The 21017-nt window shown below is 36.8% G+C and overlaps 1 protein-coding gene across 1 annotated transcript in view; it reads right to left on the reverse strand.

Moving 5' to 3' along the window:
• LOC147911815 (uncharacterized) overlaps nucleotides 1–20782 on the reverse strand; it is a 97110-nt gene extending 76328 nt beyond the window's left edge. Inside the window, exons 1-2 of the mRNA XM_087426419.1 lie at nucleotides 20639–20782; nucleotides 8119–8185 (exon numbers count right to left, since the gene is read on the reverse strand). Of these exons, the coding sequence (XP_087282545.1) occupies nucleotides 8119–8185; nucleotides 20639–20748 (177 nt within the window). The 5' untranslated portion in view covers nucleotides 20749–20782. The remainder of the gene's footprint in view (nucleotides 1–8118; nucleotides 8186–20638) is intronic.
• Between the last annotated feature and the right edge of the window lie 235 nt (nucleotides 20783–21017).

Raw genomic sequence — 21017 nt, forward strand, 5'->3', positions numbered from 1 at the left:
TCTACAAGATGATATTTCTTTCTAATAATATCTTACATTTATATTTGGCTACATAATTTGTGGGGCCATGTGCAAAATAAAAATGCAGGGCCCCTTGCTCAAAAATTATTCATTTAAAGACAGTGACAACAGAGCATTAAACCAAGTGTGGGGCTCTTCTAAGTGTGAGACCTTGTACAACTGCACAGATTACTGCCCATGAAGCCTGTCCTGCTTACATTTATACTCTATTTTATAGTTAAAACACATTAACTCATTTGATTCTCATAACCACTTGTGAGGTAGGCAGAGCAGCTAATATTGGTCTCAATCTTTTCCTCTGACATTTACAGAATTTGATGTTGAAAAAACTTGTGTGACCACCCAACTGGTAAGTGATGAAGTTGGAAGCATAACTCTGGTCTTCTGACTTTTATTCTAGTGCTCTTTTCACTCTACTGTATTGCTTTTTTATGAAAACAGCATCCCAAAACGTACCTGTCTATTAATTAATTATGCCTTGATAGTGCCTCGATAATATGCAACTTCAGAATAATTGAAAAGCATTCATAAATAATCACAAATTGGTATCCATTTGAAAATCTGTCATTAACCCAACTGTTATTCAATCTCTATTAAACTAATACCTGGGTGTTCTTTTTGCAGCGAAGAAACAAACAAACGAAGCAAAACAAACTAATAAAAATAACGTTACTTTTTCTCACCAAGAGTGGTTCCAGGCAATGAAAATCTTTGTGCCCTTTGCCTGTCCACAGCCTTCAGCAAGCCGCTCACAAGCTGAACACTAAATGTCATTATAGTACGTTCTCCTTCCACCTGCGATTATTGAGGGTTACTAATAGTAGACCTCAGCCAGGAAAACAGCTTCTTTTTATTAAAACAGATGATCTCTCTCCTGAAAGAGAACTCCCTTGCTAATCTCAGTGAAAAACACAAAATGCCTTTTCTATTTACCCATTAACTCATTTCCTAAACAGGAAAAAAATGAAGACAAGATCATGCTGCTTCTCTCCCCTCTCCCCATTCTCAGTTTGTGTAAAATCTGCTCTTGAACCTCCTATGATTCCTTTCCAATCAGGAAAAAGGTTGCCATAGCAACCAATTTACTAACTCAGTCAATAGACTTTGCTCAGCTTTTTCTGAATGCTTAATTAACATAGATTGTTTCATTTATCCAGAAAATTGTTTTTTGAGCTCCTGCTATTTGCAAGAGACCTTATTCAGTCTCTTGTCAGAAATCAAGGTTTGCAGGACCTAAAGAGAAAACTGCTAGGCTGACATTAAAGAGCTAATGACATGAAATCACTCACACACACACACACACACACATATACATTTATATTCTATATAATGTACAAAATGTACATATTATGTATACTTATATAAAATACCCTCATTTTATACATTATATTTTTGTTAGTGCTGTCAAGAATCCTAGCAACCCTGTGTACAGCGGAGCTGAATCCTGCTCAGTCTTTTGCACATCCTCTCACCTTCTGGTGCTATATCAGAGAATGCTCCACTGATATTCATAGGGTTTTCATGGCCAATTTTTTTGAAAGTGGGTGGCCAGGTCCTCCTTCCTAGTCTGTTTTAGTCTGGAAGACTCTGCAGAAACCTGTTCACCATGGGTGACCCTGCTGGTATTTGAAATACTGATGATGTAGCTTTCAGCCTCACAGCAACATACAGTCCTCACAGTATGACACCTGACAGATGGGTGGTGAGGTTCTCTGACCAGCAAACAAACCTGGGCCGTGGTGGTGAGAGCGCCGAATCTTAACCACTAGACCACCATAGTTATTTAAAGTTTTGAGATCCTTTTGATTTGGGGGATTGTGCATGGGTGATTTGATTCTAGGGACTTTGGGTGGGATTTTGTTTTCTCCTTTGAAATGTCGGGGATAGGAAAGGAGGCTGGCTCACATAATTCAAAAGTAATTGCTTCTTGAATGCATAACAAAAAATATTAATAATTTAGTTTAACTCAGTTTCCTTTCAGATCACAATATAGTCTAGTTCATTCATTATAGAGAGCAATTGTTACAGGGACAGAAACCAGAGAAACTCCTTGTGCAGGCAAATTCATTATGCAGAATGTAGTAGATCAATAAACCTTTGTTTGAATAATAATAGTAATTATTATTTTTGTAATCCCTTGCATTTGCACAACACTTCATACTTTGCGAATTGCCCTCCAGGATCTTTTAATCTCATATAACTCTTCCAAATCTTATAGGTCATAGGAATGAGCTGCAAGACCACATTTCAGAGGAGTTTATTTTGGGCTCTAAGGGAACACTTATTTTCCTCCCCTGAAAGTAGGCTGTATTTACATCATTGCTAAAGGATAGAATCCCCAACCTTCCATCCTTTTTGTTGGGAGGGGGAAGAAAGAGAGAGAGAAATATTTTAGGGATGAGGGTGAGAGTATCAACATACACTGCCCTGAAAGATAGCAATTCGGATTACAGCACTTCTCTCTTAGGATATGGTGGAGGATTGGAGTAGGATATTGCCTCTTACATCTCCTTTCAGGCCAAGCATCTGGCTTACATTCTATTGCCAAGTGTTTATATTTGTGCATTTGATTTCTCTATGAGTTTCAAGATGCTTCCTATAATTTTCAAGTTTCTCAAGGGCAAGGACTATGTCCATCATATTTCTGTGTACTCTGCAGAGTGTATCACATGAGGGGTGGGGGTACACAATAAATGTTTGTTGCTTTTTTGTCATTAAATGCCATAGACGTATATACACACATACACATTTATTTATTTGTTTGTTTACATAAAATTTCCCTAGCTTCTTTGCTTTAAGCAGTTGAGGAAATATGGCCTAGCTCTTTCTTATCAATTCCTACTACCCTACAAGAATGTCAGGATCCTTTAGAGCAGACTTAATCTCCTGGGTCCCAAGCAAAATTTTATACCTTTCATTTTCTCTACTGGCCAAGATCACCTTTGCCATATTCTTTGGGGATACCTTAAAATAGCAGAAAGAACCCAATTTCTAGTTCCAAATTAGTTTTGCAACCTTGGAAAAGTCACTTAGCCTACCTGGGCCTCAGTATTCTCAACTGTCAAATGAGGTTAATTAGGCCTGCCTTACCTATTTTATTGGTTTGTAGCAGCTATCAAACTAATGAAGAATATCAAGTGATGTCACTGCTGAAGGAGACTTTAGAAATTGTCTAAAGCAGCCCTACATTTTAGAGGATCACTGTTATTAATACTTGCCCAAACTCACATGGTAGGAGAGCCAAGCCTATATTTCAGGTTTATACTCTAGTATTAGTTGCACTACTTTCTATTAAGATTCTGAAAGTGCCTGGAAAGGTACAAATGCAGAATATTATGATTAGTATTCACTATATAACTCCTTCAAGCCCTGCAAGGACTCATGAGGATGGTGAAGCACAAGATAGGAATGCCATTATCAGTGGTCATGATAAGAAACGAATACCTCAGCTGCCAATGAAGGGAGAAGAAATCAGCCAATGTCCTTAATAAAATAAAATCAAGGTCTTCCAAGATGCTAAGGAAAGAAGAGTCTGTTCATAGAAAAGGTGACTAGACCTATCGACCTGGCTGTTGTTCCCCTAGACTCGTCTTTCTCTTGGAGGTGTTACTAATCCATCTTGCCATCCCCATAAAGGCCACAAGATTGTGACAGTTAGTAAGAGAGAGATTGTTCCCCCTTTATCTCCATGAAAAAATTATAGATAACAAAATATTCACCTTAACGTTCTGCGGCACCGTTGAAACCAGGCTTTTATTTTTATACAAGATGAATAAACACCTGGGAACAGTAGGAGGGAAACAAACTCTAGGAGCAACATAGAACTAGATAGTCTTGTTTCTAAAACCCAAGATACTCATCCTCAGCTTGTCATCTCCCAAAGGGTATGTTCAGACCAAGCTCCCAGAATGCCCCATGTGTCCATTGTAATCACTGTTAACTGGACAAATCCTCAATTATGTAAGGGTTCCTCTAAGCATAGATCCAAAAAAGGGGTGGCCAAGAGGACTATACTTTCCCTCTTGCTGTTGCTTAAGACCTGCCTTATAAATTTTACTTTCCTATCTGAAGATTTGCTTCTTCCTCCAAATGATTGACTCTGGAATCTATTCCCTTTAAGGGAGACCTATCTCCTCCTCAGTTCCAACTTTCTCAGTGGGACCATGAAAAGCCTTGGTTGAGACTGCTTCATAGATCACTCCCTCCTTCTGTACAATCCTACTTCCTTTACTTCCCCACAGGTGTTGATCCCAAGATCACTGTCCAATAAACGTCCTGAATGCAAATCTCTACTTCAGGGTCTGTTTCCTAGGTAACTCTATCAAAGAGGGATGGCTCTAGGAATAGTGAAAGGAAGCAGACTCTAAAATGGGATTTTGCAGCTGGATATCTTGCTGACCAGCTAGCAATTGGGGTCCTCATCACTACGTATAAGCGAAGCACTGATAACCCCTGGCATGTGTATAATTATTAAAACTTTAATGGGTGGTAAAGTAAGATGGACTACCAATAGAAGGGAATAGAAGGTGCAATATCTTAGGTTTTTGAAAGGTTTGGGTAGAGTACTAGTAATAAGAACAATGTAATCAAATGGTTTTTGCTAAGTGACATTGATTCATTGAAGAAAAACAAGGAAAGACTAAGGGTAATTCATCACCAGTTGAATGTGAAGTGTGAAAGTCATAGGAATTCTTTGGGAGTATATAAACAGAAGGTTATCTCCTGAGGTTAGAGGCCAGAAAATGCTATGGATTACGTAAATCCAGGACTTAATTATAAGAGTAACAGAGGTCCTGAGAAGATCACACGCTCACCCCTGAAATGTCTGGTTGCCAAAGTCAGGGTCTTGGTTAGGAAGCACAGAACTCTGATACTGGGGGATAGGAACATTTGTACTGATCCATCAGAAACATTGAAATCCTAGATTCCCCTGAAGTGACCCATTCCTCCCTCTTAGAGGCTCTCTCTTCCCCTTGCTTAAAGACTATGCACAGGTCTCTGCCTTGCAAGTCAACTTGCACCTATATCAGGATCTATTCCCACCTCCCCTCCTGGCCACTAGGCCAAAACCTAGGGTCAATTTACAAAAACCTGGCTGGGGAAGTTATGGGCCTGTTAAGGAAGGAAAGGTAGTACACTTCAAAAAGAGCTGAAGGACCTAGTCAACATGTACTATCAGAAGCTGGGAGAATATATGTGGTACTGGATCATGAAGGTAGATCAAGGAAAGAAAGAAGATAAGGTTGGATAAGGGTGAATTTATTGATGAGAGCACTCTCCCATATAGGATATAGGATCTAACTCCCTGACATGAACTCCTGTGTCATGCGTCTTTCACTCATACTTCATAATCAATAATAGTGGGACTCTTCTCTTAGCTCTCTTACACTCTTATAAACTTCACTAAACTGCTAAACTGTTGCTCATGTTGTGCCCACTCTGTCTGGAATTCCATTACCATATTTCTTCACTTGATTAACTTCAGCTCAGCCTTCATGATTCAGCTTACCTCCAAATCCCCAGCTTTGTGTGTTTTCTTAACTGTCTTATAGCCCCCTTTGCAGATCTCTTATATGGTGAACTTATTTATTTATTGGACTCTTTTCCCACACTTCATTCTCAAAACCAAGAACTAAGTGTTATTCATCTTTTTATTCTTTATATCCATCATGGCTCCTTTCACATAGAGGCACACAACAGATATTTGCTGAACTGCATGAAACTCACTAACAATTGTCACCTGTCTATGAGAATTCTCCTCCAACCATAAGCAAAGCTCTGCTCACAGCCATAGTCACCATTACCAAGTTACAGACTGAGGCTACTGCTTTTATGGAGTGGTCAGTGAGTGAGTTTCAAAGTTTTTGTATGAATATAGTTTGATATGTGATATACATTCTGTGAGAATAACTCATTTCTGATCAATGTATGGAAGGTTTGTTTCTAGATGGAGAAACAGGGTACAGTGAGTAAACTGGGTAAATTAGCTTCTTGACTTTGGTGCATCTAATTTACTAATTCCCCTTCCTGCTTACAATACATTGAAAGTGATCCAATTCTATCTGCTCCAAATATTCTAGCTCCAGAGAGATCATTTGCCTTTCAATTAATAAGGGTTTTGGTAGCATCAAGAAAAATTGATTCAAAACTTATCTACTTCAAAGGATGAAGCCAAAACTTACAGTTAAAAAAATAAATGTAGAAGTGTTCCAGCATTTTTCTCCTCCTAATGTTGGTAAAAGTAAACTTCAAAACTCTGGAGTGCAATGCTTTGCTATTTAAACTTTTTAATTGAAGCTAAATTAGCTAATTTGAAATCATACATTTCTCAGCTTGATAGAGGAATAAGGATCACTATGCATAAATGAGGAAGGTGGCTGCCCTCTTATTATAAATCAATTGTGCCAAGAAGGCCACCCACACCAAAACATTGCTACTCATTGGAGCTTAAAATTCTATTTAAATTCCAGCAGGCATAGCATAATTATCTGCCTGCAGATTGTATTTATGCGTTTGTTGAGCATATATGTGCCAAGAGCAAGGCAAATTCTCCTATGAGAAGTGACACTTGCATGAATGAGCTTATCATGTCAATCAAAATGAAAGAGGAAGTGGCACTTGTGAAGAAGAGAGTGGCAGCAAAAGAAGGAAAGTACAGAAAGTGAAGGTTGATGCTGCAGAAACTAACTTGGATACCTCATAATTTAGCTGAAAGCTTTTCCTGATTAAGAAAGTTAGTCTTAAATACAGTTGGCTCTCTGTATCCCCAGGTACTGCATCTGCAGATTCAACCGACCACGGATTGAAAGGCCTGTGATGGTTGCATTTGTACTGAACACGTAACAGACTTTTTTCTTGTCATTATTCCCTAAACAATAGAGTATAACAACTATTTACATAGCATTTACATTGTATTAGGTATTATAAGTAATCTAGAGATGATTTAAAGTATACAGGAGGATGTACATAGGTTATATGCAAATACTATTTCATTTTATATAAGAGACTTGAGCATCCATGGATTTTGGTATACATGGGGGTCCTGGAACCAATCCCCTGTGGATACTGAGGGACGACTATATATATATATATATATATATATATCTTAGGTTTTAAAATATGATGGAGTCCTGCCATTGTTAGGTACTTTATAATGGTCACTGTCCATAAATCTAGGGAACCGAAAGAAGGTCCTGTAAGCATATCTTTAGAAGCATATCCCTCATATGGTTAGGAGGAATGTCAGAATATCTAGTGTTATGATAGGGACTTTCAAGTAGCAGGTAGTGAACATAATCATATAGTAATTGGTAACCCTTCAGAGAGCAAAAATGGATGCATGATTAAGCAAGGCATGTGTAGGAAGAGCATAAAACTTGTGAGAGTTAGAATGTACAATGCCCATTTGGGAGATTGGAATCAGTCTGGAGAGATAACACTTGAATGTCTTGTTAATGAGTTTATTATTTATCTAACGATTTTGAGCAATGATATGACATCATATCCATATTTGATTAAAAAAATTTCTGAATGGTACGTAGAAAGGGATAGAAAGAGAAGAATGTGGAAGTCCTGGAAAGTAGAGTTGTGATCCAAGGATCGTCTACATCAGAATTACTTGGGGAAAAGGGGAAAATGCTTACTAAAATTCCAATTCTCAGGTTCCATCCCAGATCTACAGAATTAAAATCTCTAAGAGCAAGATTTACTTTTTCAAAGATATCCCCAGGAAGATGTTAGATCCACTAAATTCTGCTCTAAGGAGCTAGGTTCTTATACTTTAAAGCTAACCAATATCACCTGTCCATAACAATGTAGATTCCTGGCTCCCACCCATAGAAATTCTGATTTTATACATCTGAAGCCCAGGAATCTTCAAAAAAGCTTCTCCAGTGATTCCAATAATTTATCAAGTTTGAGAACGACAGAGGTAATGAATTAACATTAAGAATAGAAAGAAGAGCATTTTTTTCAGAAGATATATTCATGATATAATAGATAAAATATGGCAGTTTTTTTATGTTGAATGTGAAGAAAGAGTCAGAGATAGAATGATATAATGGAAAGAATACTGTGCTAGGATTCTGGAGACCTTACTTCACATCTTGATTCTGTTCCAATTAGCCATGTGATCTTGGGCACATTATTTTCCCCCATTTGAATTCTGTAAAATGTAAAATAAATGAGTTAAACTTGATATGGATTCTCAAGTATGTTTCACAGGTGTTATATAAGTGTGATACACATGCACAATAATGGTTCAGTGGCCAAATATATTTGGAAAATAATGACTTTAACAGTGAAACATCGTTTACAGGGTGACATCTCAGAGAACTTAATATGTTTATGTGTACTGTGAAACTATAAAAAGAGAGTTAAAAATTCAGTGTTTCACAAACTTATTTGACATAAAACACTTTTTTAGGAGTACTTTACTGACAATGTTTTGCAGAACACACTGTAAGAAATACTAGACTAAAACACAATACCATTTACATTAGCACTTCAAAAAATGAAATGGTTAGGTATAAATCTAACAAAACATGTACAAAATCTATATGAGGAAAACTACAAAATTCTTATGAACAAAATAAAAAAACTACATAAATGGAGAAACATTCCATGATCATGGATTAGAAGATTCAATATTGTAAAGACATCAGTTCTTTCCAACCTGATCTAGATTCAATGCAATTCCAAGCAAAATCCCAGCAAGTTATTTTGTGGATATTGACAAACTGATTCTAAAGTTTATATGGAGAGGCAAAAGACCTGGAATAGCCAACACAGTGTTGAAGGGGAAGAACAAAGTTGGAGGACTGACAGTACCCAATTTCAAAATTTACTACAAAGCTACGGTAATTAAGACAGTGTGGTTTTGGCAAAATAATAGAATGATATAATAATGGAACAGAATAGAGAGCCCAAAAATAGACCCACATAAATATATTCAACTGATCTTTGACAAAGGAGCAAAGACAACACAATGGAGCAAAGATAGTCTTTTCAACAAATGGTACTGGAACAACTGGACATTCATATGCAAAAAAATGAATCTAGACATCAACTTTACACCCTTCACAAAAATTAACTCAAAATAAATCACAGACCTAAATGTAAAACAAAATTATAAAACCCCTAGAAGACAACACAAGAGAAAACCTAGATGACCTTGGGTAGGGCAATAACTTTTTAGATATAACACCAAAGGAAAGATCCATGAAAGAAATAGGCTAGACTACATTAAAATTAAAAACTTTTGTTCCATGAAAGACAATATCAAGAGAATGAAGAGACAGGCCAGCACAGAGAAAATGTTTGTGAAACACACATCTGATAAAGGACTGTCATTCAAAATACATAAAACTCATAAAAGTCAACAATAAGAAAACAAATAACCCAATTTAAAAATGGGCCAAAGACCTTAACAGACACCTCAACAAAGAAGATATACAGATGACAAATAAGCATATGAAAAGATGCTCCACATCATATGTCATTAGGGAAGTGCAAATTAAAACAACAATAAGATACCACTGCACACCTATTAGAATGGCCAAAATCCAAAACACTGACAACACCAAATGTTGGCAAAGATGTGGAGCAACAGGAACCCTCATTCATTGCTGGTGGGAATGTAAAATGGTACAGCCAATTTGGAAGACAGTTTGGTAGTTTCTTACAAAGCTAAACATACTATTACCATACAATCCAGCAATCATGTTCCTTCGTATTTACCCCAAAGAGTTAAAAATTCATGTCCACAAAGAAACCTGCACATGGATGTTTATAGCAGCTTTATTCATAATTACCAAAATTTGTAAGCAACCAAGATGTCTTTTAATAGGTGAATAGATAAACAAACTGTGGTACTTCCAGACAATGGAATATTATTCAGCACTAAAAAGAAACAAGCCATCAAGCCATAAAAAGACATGGAGGAAACTTAAATGCATATTACTAAGTGAAAGAAGCCAATCTGAAGGCTATATATTGTATGATTCCAATTGTATGACATTCCGGAAAAGACAAAACTATAGAGACAGTAAAAAGATCAGTGGTTTCCAGGGATTGGGGTTGGGGGGACATGTGAATAAGTGGAGCACAGAGGATTTTTAAGGCAATGAAAATATTCTGTTTGATACCATAATTATGGATACATGTCACTAGATATTTCTCCATACCCATAGAATATAAAACACTAAAAGTGAACCTTAACATAAACTATGGATTTGGGGTGATTTGACGTTTCAATGTAGATTCATCAATTGTAACAAATATACGACTACGGTGGGGGATGTTGATAATGGGGGAGGTTATGCCTATGTGGGGGTTGCGGGTATATGGCAAATCTCTGTACTATCCCCACATTTTTGTGATCAACATAAAACTGCTCTAAAAAATAAATTCTTATTTTAAAAAAAGAAAGAAACACTGGACTAAGTAATTTTTAAGCATTCTTTTAATTCCAAAGTGCTTTGTGTCTTGTGGTGTCTACTAAAGGTAACTAGGACAATGGTGAAGCCACTAAGTAGGGTAGGGAACGCAAGAAAAGGCACAGGAAAACGTGCACTTAGGGGCCTATTGAGTCTGAAGTATCTTGGTTCATTTATGAGAGCATGTTGTTTACATGATAATGGAATTGTAAATCCCTCTAGAATATTTAGCAACTTTTCAAGAGATATCAAAGATGAAGCATTAGGAATCTATATTTGCAGTTTAGTGTTGTCCAAGTAGCTTATCTTGCTTTCATGTTTATTGTAGTTTGAAATAGCTGCCCTTAGTTTTGAAAATTCATAATCTTGCGATCATGCTCCTTGTTCTGCTTCTCTGTCAAATATTACTGTTTTCTCTTTCTGTACTCTGGTTAGTGTAGAGGAGTAGAATTTTACACCCCAAAATATGTCTGTTTGGCATAAGGATTATTTTAGGCTGGTTATTTTTAAGAAACAGCAGACATCGGAGAAGCTCTGAAAACTGAGTAGAAATTACTCTTTGTAAAGGACATTTACATTAATAAGGAAAAATCTCCTTTTGTAAGGGTGTTTCCCTCAGTGTACCAGGAAAAGGGGATAACCTTTTCTCTAGAAACTCTTAATGCAGAAGGCCATGACCTAAATCTGCTTAACAACCTTACCTTTGTTTACTATGCATTTCCTGGAAACCTCCGGAAACTGACTCCACCCAGCCCCAATATCTTCTCTTGTCTTTAGTTGAACATGGTATTTAAGGTGTAGCTTTAGCCATTTTGGTGAGTTACTCAGTTTTTCTGTGTCTCTCCCATCTATACAGGAGGCATACATGTTATTAAACTTTTGTTTGTTTTTCTCCTGTTAATCTGTTTCATGTCAATTTAATACTTAGACTAGCCAAAAGAACTTAGAAAGATAGAGGCGAATTTTTTCCTCCCCAACTGTTACCAACCCAACCAGAAAGATACTTCACTGGCTAGTCACTACTTGCTCTTGTCACCAACTAGGTGCCCCGAGGAACTCAAGGGTGGGTTTGGAAACATTTAAATGTTTTTCCAAATTGATTTTTTCCCTTTTTGTTATGTTAAGGAGATGCAACCACCAACCACCCTGAACCAGACCAAGCCTCACCACAAGATCTATGCCCATGACCTTTGCCTTATTTTATTTTATTTTTTTTAAATAACTTTTTTTTTTGTGAGGAAGATCAGCCCTGACCTAACATCCATGCCAATCCTCCTCCTTTTGCTGAGGAAGACCGGCTCTGAGCTAACATCTATTGCCAATCCTCCTCCTTTTTTTTTTCCCCCAAAGCCCCAGTAGATAGTTGCATGTCATGGTTGCACATCCTTCTAGTTGCTGTATGTGGGACGTGGCCTCAGCACGGCCGGAGAAGCGGTGCTTTGGTGCTCACCCAGGATCCAAACCCGGGCCGCCAGTAGTGGAGCGCGCGCACTTAACTGCTAAGCCACGGGGCGGCCCCTTTGTCTTATTTTTAATGCTAAGATCTCTGCAGGAGGAGCTTAGGCCTTATCACTGTAACCTGCAGTATATGTGGAAGCATGTTTTCCAACTGAGCCTGCATAAGCAAATACCAACCTCTCCCTTTTGAATATTCATTCCCCATTCAAAATAAAACGTCCTTGCTTCCCTTTGTCGGGGAGCACCATGACTTTGGAAATGATTCCTCATGGTCTCCTATTTGTTGCAAATACACTTTGTGAGACAACTTCCACTGGTGTAGAGTCTTATTTAACTCACCAGGAGGTGAACCTACTTGATTTGGTAACACTCTGGGACTGCTGTGGCTGAGTCCTGGACCTCTGACAAGAACCAGCAGACGGTAAGAGGTCTTGTCACATCAGTCTCTTGGATCTCTGCCTGCAAAGTTAATGGGAATAAGAGTGGTGAGTTTTTACCTTTCTAAGTTTAGATTAGCATGTGAAAACATTCATGGAGCTAGTTCCTTGGACTTAGTGATTCTTTTAAATTTGGTAGAATACTCTTGGTTTTATTGATCCTTTTCCTCCCAGAGATGGTCAGTTTTTGTCTCCGTCTGTTGTGTTGTTTGTCTTATTCTAAGTCTTTGGAGCTTGGCTTTGTGACCAGTGAGAACATCCTCTTTGGTCTCTGTCAGCTGGAGGATGCACATACTGACATGCATCTTGGCAGTGAATTGAATAGATGGGGCTTCTGAGACACACAGCACTCTCTTTGTCCAACTGTGCCAGGTCTCAGGGGAATTTGCCACAAGGAGTCAGTCCCTAAGGGGCTTTTGTTGTCTCAACCTTTGTTGCTTTGTTAGTTCTGGGAAAATCCATTCCAGTAGCACCTACCCAGTGTCACAAATTAGCAGGTTTGTGACTAGATGCATCTCACATTTTTGTGGGTGACCAGAGAAACCATTTTCACTCCATAATCCTTATCACCTGTTCAGTGAAGGCCTTTGCTTTCTTAGACTATTATAGGAATGAACTATCTGGATCTTGTGAGGGCTGCTTCCTTTGCACTCTCCTTTGGGGATGCCTCTTGCATCCATGGTTATACAGTAAAAAGGCTTATTGGGGTTTGGGTTGCTATTGAGAAGATCCTACTCATCAATGGCCAGAAAATGGATGCTTTAAATTGGAAAAACTTCCAAATTGAAAAAAAATTTTTAGAGAGCTTTCAGACTAAATAATTGTCCTAAAGTTCTAGCATAGAAATCTTTTTATTTCATCTTAGTTGGAAATCTTCTTGATGTAAAGAAGCAAGTTTAGTTGAATGAGTGGGTCTTGAAGTCAGGCTACAACATAGTTCTTCAGGGAATTGAAAATAACTACCTTTGTCTTGCAAATCTCTACAAAGCCAAAAATGTTGCTCTAAAAACAATTTGAAATCTCACCTATTACCATCCCCTAGACCTCTCCTATTTATCTCAAAATGCTTGTAGATATTGGGAGGTTAGAAACAGAATTGTCCTGCACTTTAAAATTTAAATTTCCCTAGACCTCTGATAATCGGCAAAAATGACCCCAAAACTCCATCTTGGAGAAAACTTGAATACTTTTCTCTGTGCCTTTGTAATATAGATTTTTTACTACCATCTTCTCTAGGAACTATGAGTCATTCTTTGAAATACAAACTTTAGGGAGAAGTTTCTCATCAGATTGAAAAAAAAGTGAAAGAAGTATTTGGAAACTGGGCAAATGAAAAAAAATCTTAAATCTCTTCTCCACAAATATTAGTAAAAAGCTTAGCAGGTGAACATTTTCCAACTACCAAAACAAAATTTGGATCCAACTGTTTTTATAAACTAGTGAGTTTTGTACTATTGTACACATCTCATGATTATTTTTTTTAAATGAAAGCTATAAAATCTGATTGCATCTGTCTGTATTTGTGTATGTATGTCTATATGTGTATATTGTAGATATGTGATTTTTTTTTTTCTTTTTTACCTCTGGATGGTATTACCAAAATTTAACTTTAAAAAGAGCTCTATTTAATTGGCTTAAAGTAAGCATGTATATAAACTATTTCTAAACGTAGAAATTAATCTAAATTTTTTTTTCAAGTTAACATTATATAAAATAATCTTTGGTAAATAAAAGCTTATTTATGTTTGTTGGCTTAATTAAAATAGTCATGTCCTCAGAGTTATCAGCATTAGATATAATGCAGACATGTAGCTTTTATTCTACCTGGGTTATTAATCAAATAAGTTCATATTATATCTTTTACAAAATTTGTCAGCAAAAAAATATAATAGCTTAGAATGATGCATGATTTTGTCTCACATCTCATAAAGTTTTCATGGGTAACCTAATTATTGGTAACAAATGATTTAGATAGATGTAAGAGGGACAAGAGTTTACAGATAAGCTTTTTGGCAATAATTATGTGTTGTTATATGTACTTAAAAACAGCTTCAAAATCTTTATGATAACTTGAAACCTTAGAGTTTTGCTAAATTAAGTTAAATAATGGAAATTCATCGAATATCTAGATCATTTCCAAATAAGATAAAAAATTGAATATTAATTAATAAACATAGGTTTATCTACTTTTCACTTCTTATTACAGTGAAACAAAAAGATAAATTTGGATCTGTTAATAAATGTCTTGTGCTTTATTGAAAAATTGTATTATACAGAAGCACATGTCTCTAGAAATTATAAAATGTATCTATAAGTTTGCCAATAAAAAATACTGGTATAATAAACCATTCACAATTGCTTACTTCTTAGTTTCCACAAGAAATCAAGATTTCTAAGGGTTGAAAATTTGAATTAATATATGTAATTAAAACTACTAAAATAACAAGGAAAACATCTTAGTAAAAATGTGTGTTTTCAGTAAAAAAAGGTATAAGAAACAGACATGCATTTTGTTAAGAAATAAAAGTAATTTTGTCCTAAAGAGAGGTCAAAGAAAAAAAAAAAGAGAGTGAGAGAAAGCATAGGACAAAATCTGAATATAAAAAAGGAAGTTATAGAAGGTTTATGAAAAAGGAACCTTGAGAAAGAAGTTTTATGTATGGTCAACATGGCTAACATTGGAATGAATTTAATTAAGTAAAAGAGATTTAATGTCAAAAGTAAGCTGGTGCAAAATTAGAATTTTATTTTCTCTCTGTTAAAGGACAAAGTTTTCTTGGACTTTGGTCTTCTCTAGATAGGTTATGCAAGTTTTGTTTTTTGTTTTTTGTTTTTTGTTTTTTTTTACCTTTTAGTAGTCTACCTAAAAAGCAGGGATTTTATGTTTCATTAAAATAATTTCCTGTGTTTCTTTATAGAGTCTTTGATTACAAAAGCTAAGTTTTACTGACAACTATTTAACTTTCTGTATTTGCCAGTCAAGTCTTTAATTGTCACCATGGTTAAATGGATAGCTAAGTATTGTTTCACAGTAACCTGTGATCCTATTTGACCAAATGTTTTAAAACCTTTTATATTTTGACAAACTTTCCAAATCAAATCCTTGATGAAGTCCTTTTGACCTCCAGCTAACTTTGGGATTTGTTTTTAGAGGGCCCCTGAAACATCGCAAAGAGAGACATTAAACTAATCGGGCTTATCTGGTATGTTAAATTGCGTGGGAAGTATTGTCAAATAAGTGATGATAAACCTTCTTAAGTTATATTGGATGGATGAAGGTTATTAATGTAAGTGTTCTAAAAATTCTATAAAATTCGTAAAAAATTTGCTTGTGTCTTGGTATAATGCTATCAGTCATAATTCTAGTCACTATTTTAAAATATGTATTACAGAAATAACCAAATTTCCTTGTCAATTGCATTATAATCAGATCTTTAACTATGTCATTTTAAGTCTTTTTTCATTTATAGACAGTTCTTATTTTACACTCATGCTTTTTCAAATATGTATCATCTTCAGAGAGATTCATGGACAGGACTCTGACAATTACTCTAGAATACAGGTTCCTCATAAACTTTCAGATCATTCCATTGAACTAGGTAAGAATTTACAAAACTCTAATGAAGAAACTGATGGCTTCATAAAACTACTAAAGATCAAAATCAAAAATTAATTACTTCAGACTGAATGAATAGATGAGGATGATTATAATTTTTTATGACTTTTTTTGTTTAAAACTATGCTGATTTTTTTCATGTTTTGTATTTCCAAATTTAAGGAAATCATTTTCTCCTAAACTACCTGTGACAGAACAAAGATGACACATTTATCATTTTTCTCCCTACCTGACTCCTCCAGAATTCAGAAACCCTCAGTGAGTATTCTTAGATTTTCATGGAAATATAGTTATTTACATAAGTTCATTAACAATCTGTTATCATTGTAACAGGACACAATTGAAAACATTGGTTATATTACCAAGGCTTTGACTTGAATGTCATGTTTGAGAAAGATATGCATAGACTCAGACATGCCCAGACAGCTTTAAAGAACTAAGATTGACTTTATGGAAGCCAATAAAACCCCCATGGAAAAATCGGCCTGGTACCTTGCTTACAGGGTTCCTGGCAGCCTTATTAGGTGAGTAAAGAAAGTCGCTTCCTGGCAGTCTCAGAAACCTCAGGATATTTAGGGGACATCAAGAAGAGAAGTTAACCCAAGTCTAAAGGTATTATAGGCAAAGTCTAATGTCAAATATTTGACTTGGCTTCTTAGCCTCAAGAGCCTGTTAAATGTTCAATCTGGAGATTCCTTACGAAAAGTTCTAGCAAAGCAGATTTAAAAAAGCCAATATAATCAATTACTATTCTTACTACATTTAGGTAAATAATCAGGCCAAGTTTACTGCAACTAGACTTATTTTACAAATAAATTAGTCTTAATTGCTATCTTGGATAAAAATGAGGGTTATTTTAGAGAGAAAAAAATATGTTTCAATAGAAACTATAATACTAATGGATATAAGATTTTAGTTCTGTTAATTGTCTGAGGCTTTTTTTTCCACCTATAAAATGGACTGTATCCTGTATTCTTGTTTTCTCAATATTTTGCTACAGCTCGCCAAACTAACATTTCCAATTTTTCTCCCACTTCTGAATTGTAATCACTGAGAACTAGAGCTGCCCTTTTCCTCAAGCCCTGCAAACTGAAGCTGAACAACTTGATGTAAACTTAAGCGTGAGGCTGGCCCAGAGGCGCAGCGGTTAAGTTCACGCGTTCCGCTTTGGCAGCCCAGGGTTCCCCGGGTCGGATCCTGAGCGTGGACCTACTCACCGCTCATCAAGCCATGCTGAGGTGGCGTTCCACATAGAAGAACTAGGACCTACAACTAGGATATACAACTATGTACTGGGGGCTTTGCAAAAAAAAAACTTAAGCGAGATCACTTTAATAGCCCAAGTATAGACAATCTTCATGCTTGTGCTGTAGGGGCCATTCAGAAAGATCACCAGAGACATTCAAACTGCAAACTAGGAAAATCTGTCAGATTGCTACTGCTAGCCATCACTCCATCTGAAAGCGCTTTGAGCCAGACATCTAGAAATCTTCTTGACTGGCCGCCCCCTGGGCTCGGAAACTGGTTTCTAGTCTGCTCCAATCACTAATTTTTGTTTTTCTTTTGTTTCCATATAAATGCCTCTTATTAAATACCTGATTTATTACACAATATAGGCCTTACTTTGGGAACCCAGATGCATCACCACCTAGTGAAATGAGACACAACTGTTTAACTGAACTGACTTATTCTTAGGACTGAATGACTGGTTCAATGAGATGAAGCAATCTACCAACTTAGCTTCTAGACTGTGAATCTTCTTGTTTGAAGTTTCAAAGGTGGGACTGTAGGAGAGCAGAATTTTGCACTCTAAAATACATCTCTTTGGCATAAGCATTATTTCAGGCTGGTTATTTTTAAGACAAAGAAGACATGAGAGAAGCTCTGAAAACCAAGTAGACGTTATTCTTTGTAAAATACATTTACATTTGTAAGGGAAATCACCATTTGTAAGGGTGTATCCCTCACTGTACCAGAAAGAAGGAGATAACTTTATCTCTAGAAACTCTTATCAATGGAGAAGGCAATGACTTAAATCTGTATGACACCCTTACCCTTGTTTACTGTGCTCTTCCTACTAACCTTCCATAACCACCGACTCCTCCACGCCTAACATCTTCTTTTGTCTTTAGCTGAAGATGATATTTAAGGTGGTGGCTTTGGCTATTTTGGTGAGTTACTGAGTTTTCCTGGGTCTTTCCCATGTATATAGGATATATACATGTTATTAAATTTTTTTTTGTTTTTCTCCTGTTAATCTGTGTCATGTCAATTTAATTCTTAGAACAGCCAGAACTTAGGTAGAGGAAAATTTCTTCCTCCCCGACACTAGACATTAAGAACATCAATTGAGTACAATGTGTTGACTAGCACACGAGACCCTCTACCTTCCTTTTTGCTTCCCATTCATAGATTTTTTTTCTGTTCACACCAGGTTTCTTTGCCCCACTCCATTTCTGACTCATTGTCTGATTGCAAGCAAATCACTAATCTTTTGGCAGATCAATTTCTCTGTTTATAGAACAAGGATGATATTCTTACTTCCTCCTGAACTTGGATGGATGGCGTAAGGATTAATGGAGTGAACCACTGAAAAACAGTTGAAATTCTTAAGGGAGAAGAACCCTAGAAGTATAATCCATTGTCCTCATTATTATGTTTTGGATCTATTGTAAAATAAGCCAGCATCCATGTTTTATAACCAGATATCTTAGCATGCACGTGGGTACTGTAATAATTTTAAAAGTGCATATGTTTGATATGTAGTTTAACTATTTTTCCCACAGAGTCACAAAATTATAGTTCCAAAAAATGTCTTTACAAGTAGTTACTTCTATTCTCAAGTTCCTAAATGTGTTCATGAACTGTGTTTTTGAACACAGTTCTATTTTTCTAAACTTTGTTGAAATGATGGAGAGACTATTTTAAAATTATATTAGGTTTTCAAGTCTTAGTGTTAAGTGAATCAATACCAACATCTTTCTTTCTTCTCTAAGATGGGAAGAGATGTTATGTGCAACTGAAGTTTTAGGAAGAAATTCTGAGTTTAGGCTGTTGGTATTATTTTGGCATAATGTATAAATCAAATAAAATTCTTGACATTTCTGATAGGTGCCTTCCTAGAGATGAAGAGAATAAAGCTATTTTGAGTTTTCATATGTCTGTTTATAAATCTGAGTAGAGAAATATAGCAAAAGAAAAAAGAACTTGGTAGGGCCACAAATCCAGAAGGGTAGATTTGGAATTTGCGAAAAGATGTTTTAATTACAGAACTCTGAATAACAGATTCACTCATTTTAAAATATTTATTGAGTACTTATTCTGTGTTACCATCTAAACTTTGCTTTGTTTAATGAAATGAATTTTGTATAGGAACATTGCTACTTTAGCACCTAGCACCAAATTGTTGGGACTATTCAGTGAATGTCAAGCTAATTAAAATTGCTAATGAACAAAAACAGGTTGTGCAACAGAAGATATCTAGCTCAATTTCCTTGTTTTAGGACTGTTCATTCTGTTTGGAAACATAAGAAAGGAAGCCAATGACATTAAATGTTAAAAATGCAATTAAATTACACTAAGAAATATGTATTTCTATTGGTACATGCAAATCACAGCAACTATCTCACTTTCTATATGAGATACATTCATATTGCCAAGTCAGAATATTTCTGTCAAAAAAATCTCAGGCTGAAAAAAAATTTCCAGTAAGAGCACTTTTGAACTTTGGAATTTGCTTCCATTCTGCTGCCAATTTTCATACTATTTTGTTCACAGAATATTGGTTACAAAATATTTTTAGACACATAAGATTTAAAACATTTGTTTTTCTTAATTAAAATTACTAAACACTGTAATTAAAGAGCTTTTTGACAAACAAATGAACAACACAACAAAGAAGTGGTATTTATAAGACACTTTGGGTTCCCTTCAATGGCTTCCATGACAGTAGCATCATTCTCCTTAGTGCAATCACTGAGTTACTATGTTTGCCTTTAAATCTTTTCTTTATTCTCAAGTTGGCAGCTCTGAATTAGACCAATTGTACTCTTCATTTGTCATTAAGCACGCTGTAATAATCATTGGCTTGGATTATAGTTATATAGTTCCACTTACCTTCATATAACTTTGTGAATGAAAGATAAGAAAGAAACAGAGAGGAGGCGGAGTCAAGATGGTGGCATAGGCAGACTCTGAACTCACCTTCTCCCGTGGACACAGCCAATTTACAACTACTCGTGGAAAAATTACCCCTGAGACAGAACTGAAAACTGGATAAGAGGAACTCCTGCAACAACGGACAATCCTAACTGGGGTAGAAGAGGCAGAGACTCCCTTCTGGAGAGGAAAAACGCCGCCTTCACAAGCCGCCAGCTTCGCGGCCGCCGGGAGCAGCTCACAGGTACGCACCCTCCCTGGAGGTGCGGGGCCCTGAGCCGGGGAGCGCCCCCGCTGTGGGCATTTTGTGGACCCAGCACAATCGACACCAGTGGCATAATATCTGACTTTGCCTGCTACTAAAGCATTGGGTAGCACCCCCAGAAAACCCGGTTCACAAAGAAACGAAAACTGGCTCTTAAAGGGCCCGCGCATAAACTCACCCGTTCCAGAAAGCATCCTAAAATCACCAGAAAGAAAGGTACACAGTGCTTCGGTGACAAGAGACTCACCTAATAGGCCCTGAGTGCATCTCGGTGAGGGGTGAGACCTCTCCAGGGACTGGGACATTGGCGGCGGCCATTGTTGTGGCCTGGTGTGAGCGTGCTGACACAGAGGCCATTGGAGTTTTCCCTGAGACCTGCTAGCCCAGGGTCTGCTCCACCCGCTAGAGCACCGATTTAATCCAGCTCAGCCAGGGCAGGCAGCCCACCCTAGGGACTGGCCCCACCCAACAACAAGCCCTCAGGCAACGTGTGGGCCTGCATAGATTGGTGACTGGATTCTCTGCAGCCTGGCAACTGAGCCGACTTGAGCGGGGCAGGGTGTGCACAAGGAGCGGGTGGAGAGTGTGGGGTGGTGGCGGAGTGTGTGGGGCTCCCGCCGTGGAGA

This window comes from Ceratotherium simum, chromosome X (assembly GCF_057802395.1).
Source record: "Ceratotherium simum simum isolate JZ-2026a chromosome X, ASM5780239v1, whole genome shotgun sequence".
NCBI classification, from domain to species: Eukaryota; Metazoa; Chordata; class Mammalia; order Perissodactyla; family Rhinocerotidae; genus Ceratotherium; species Ceratotherium simum.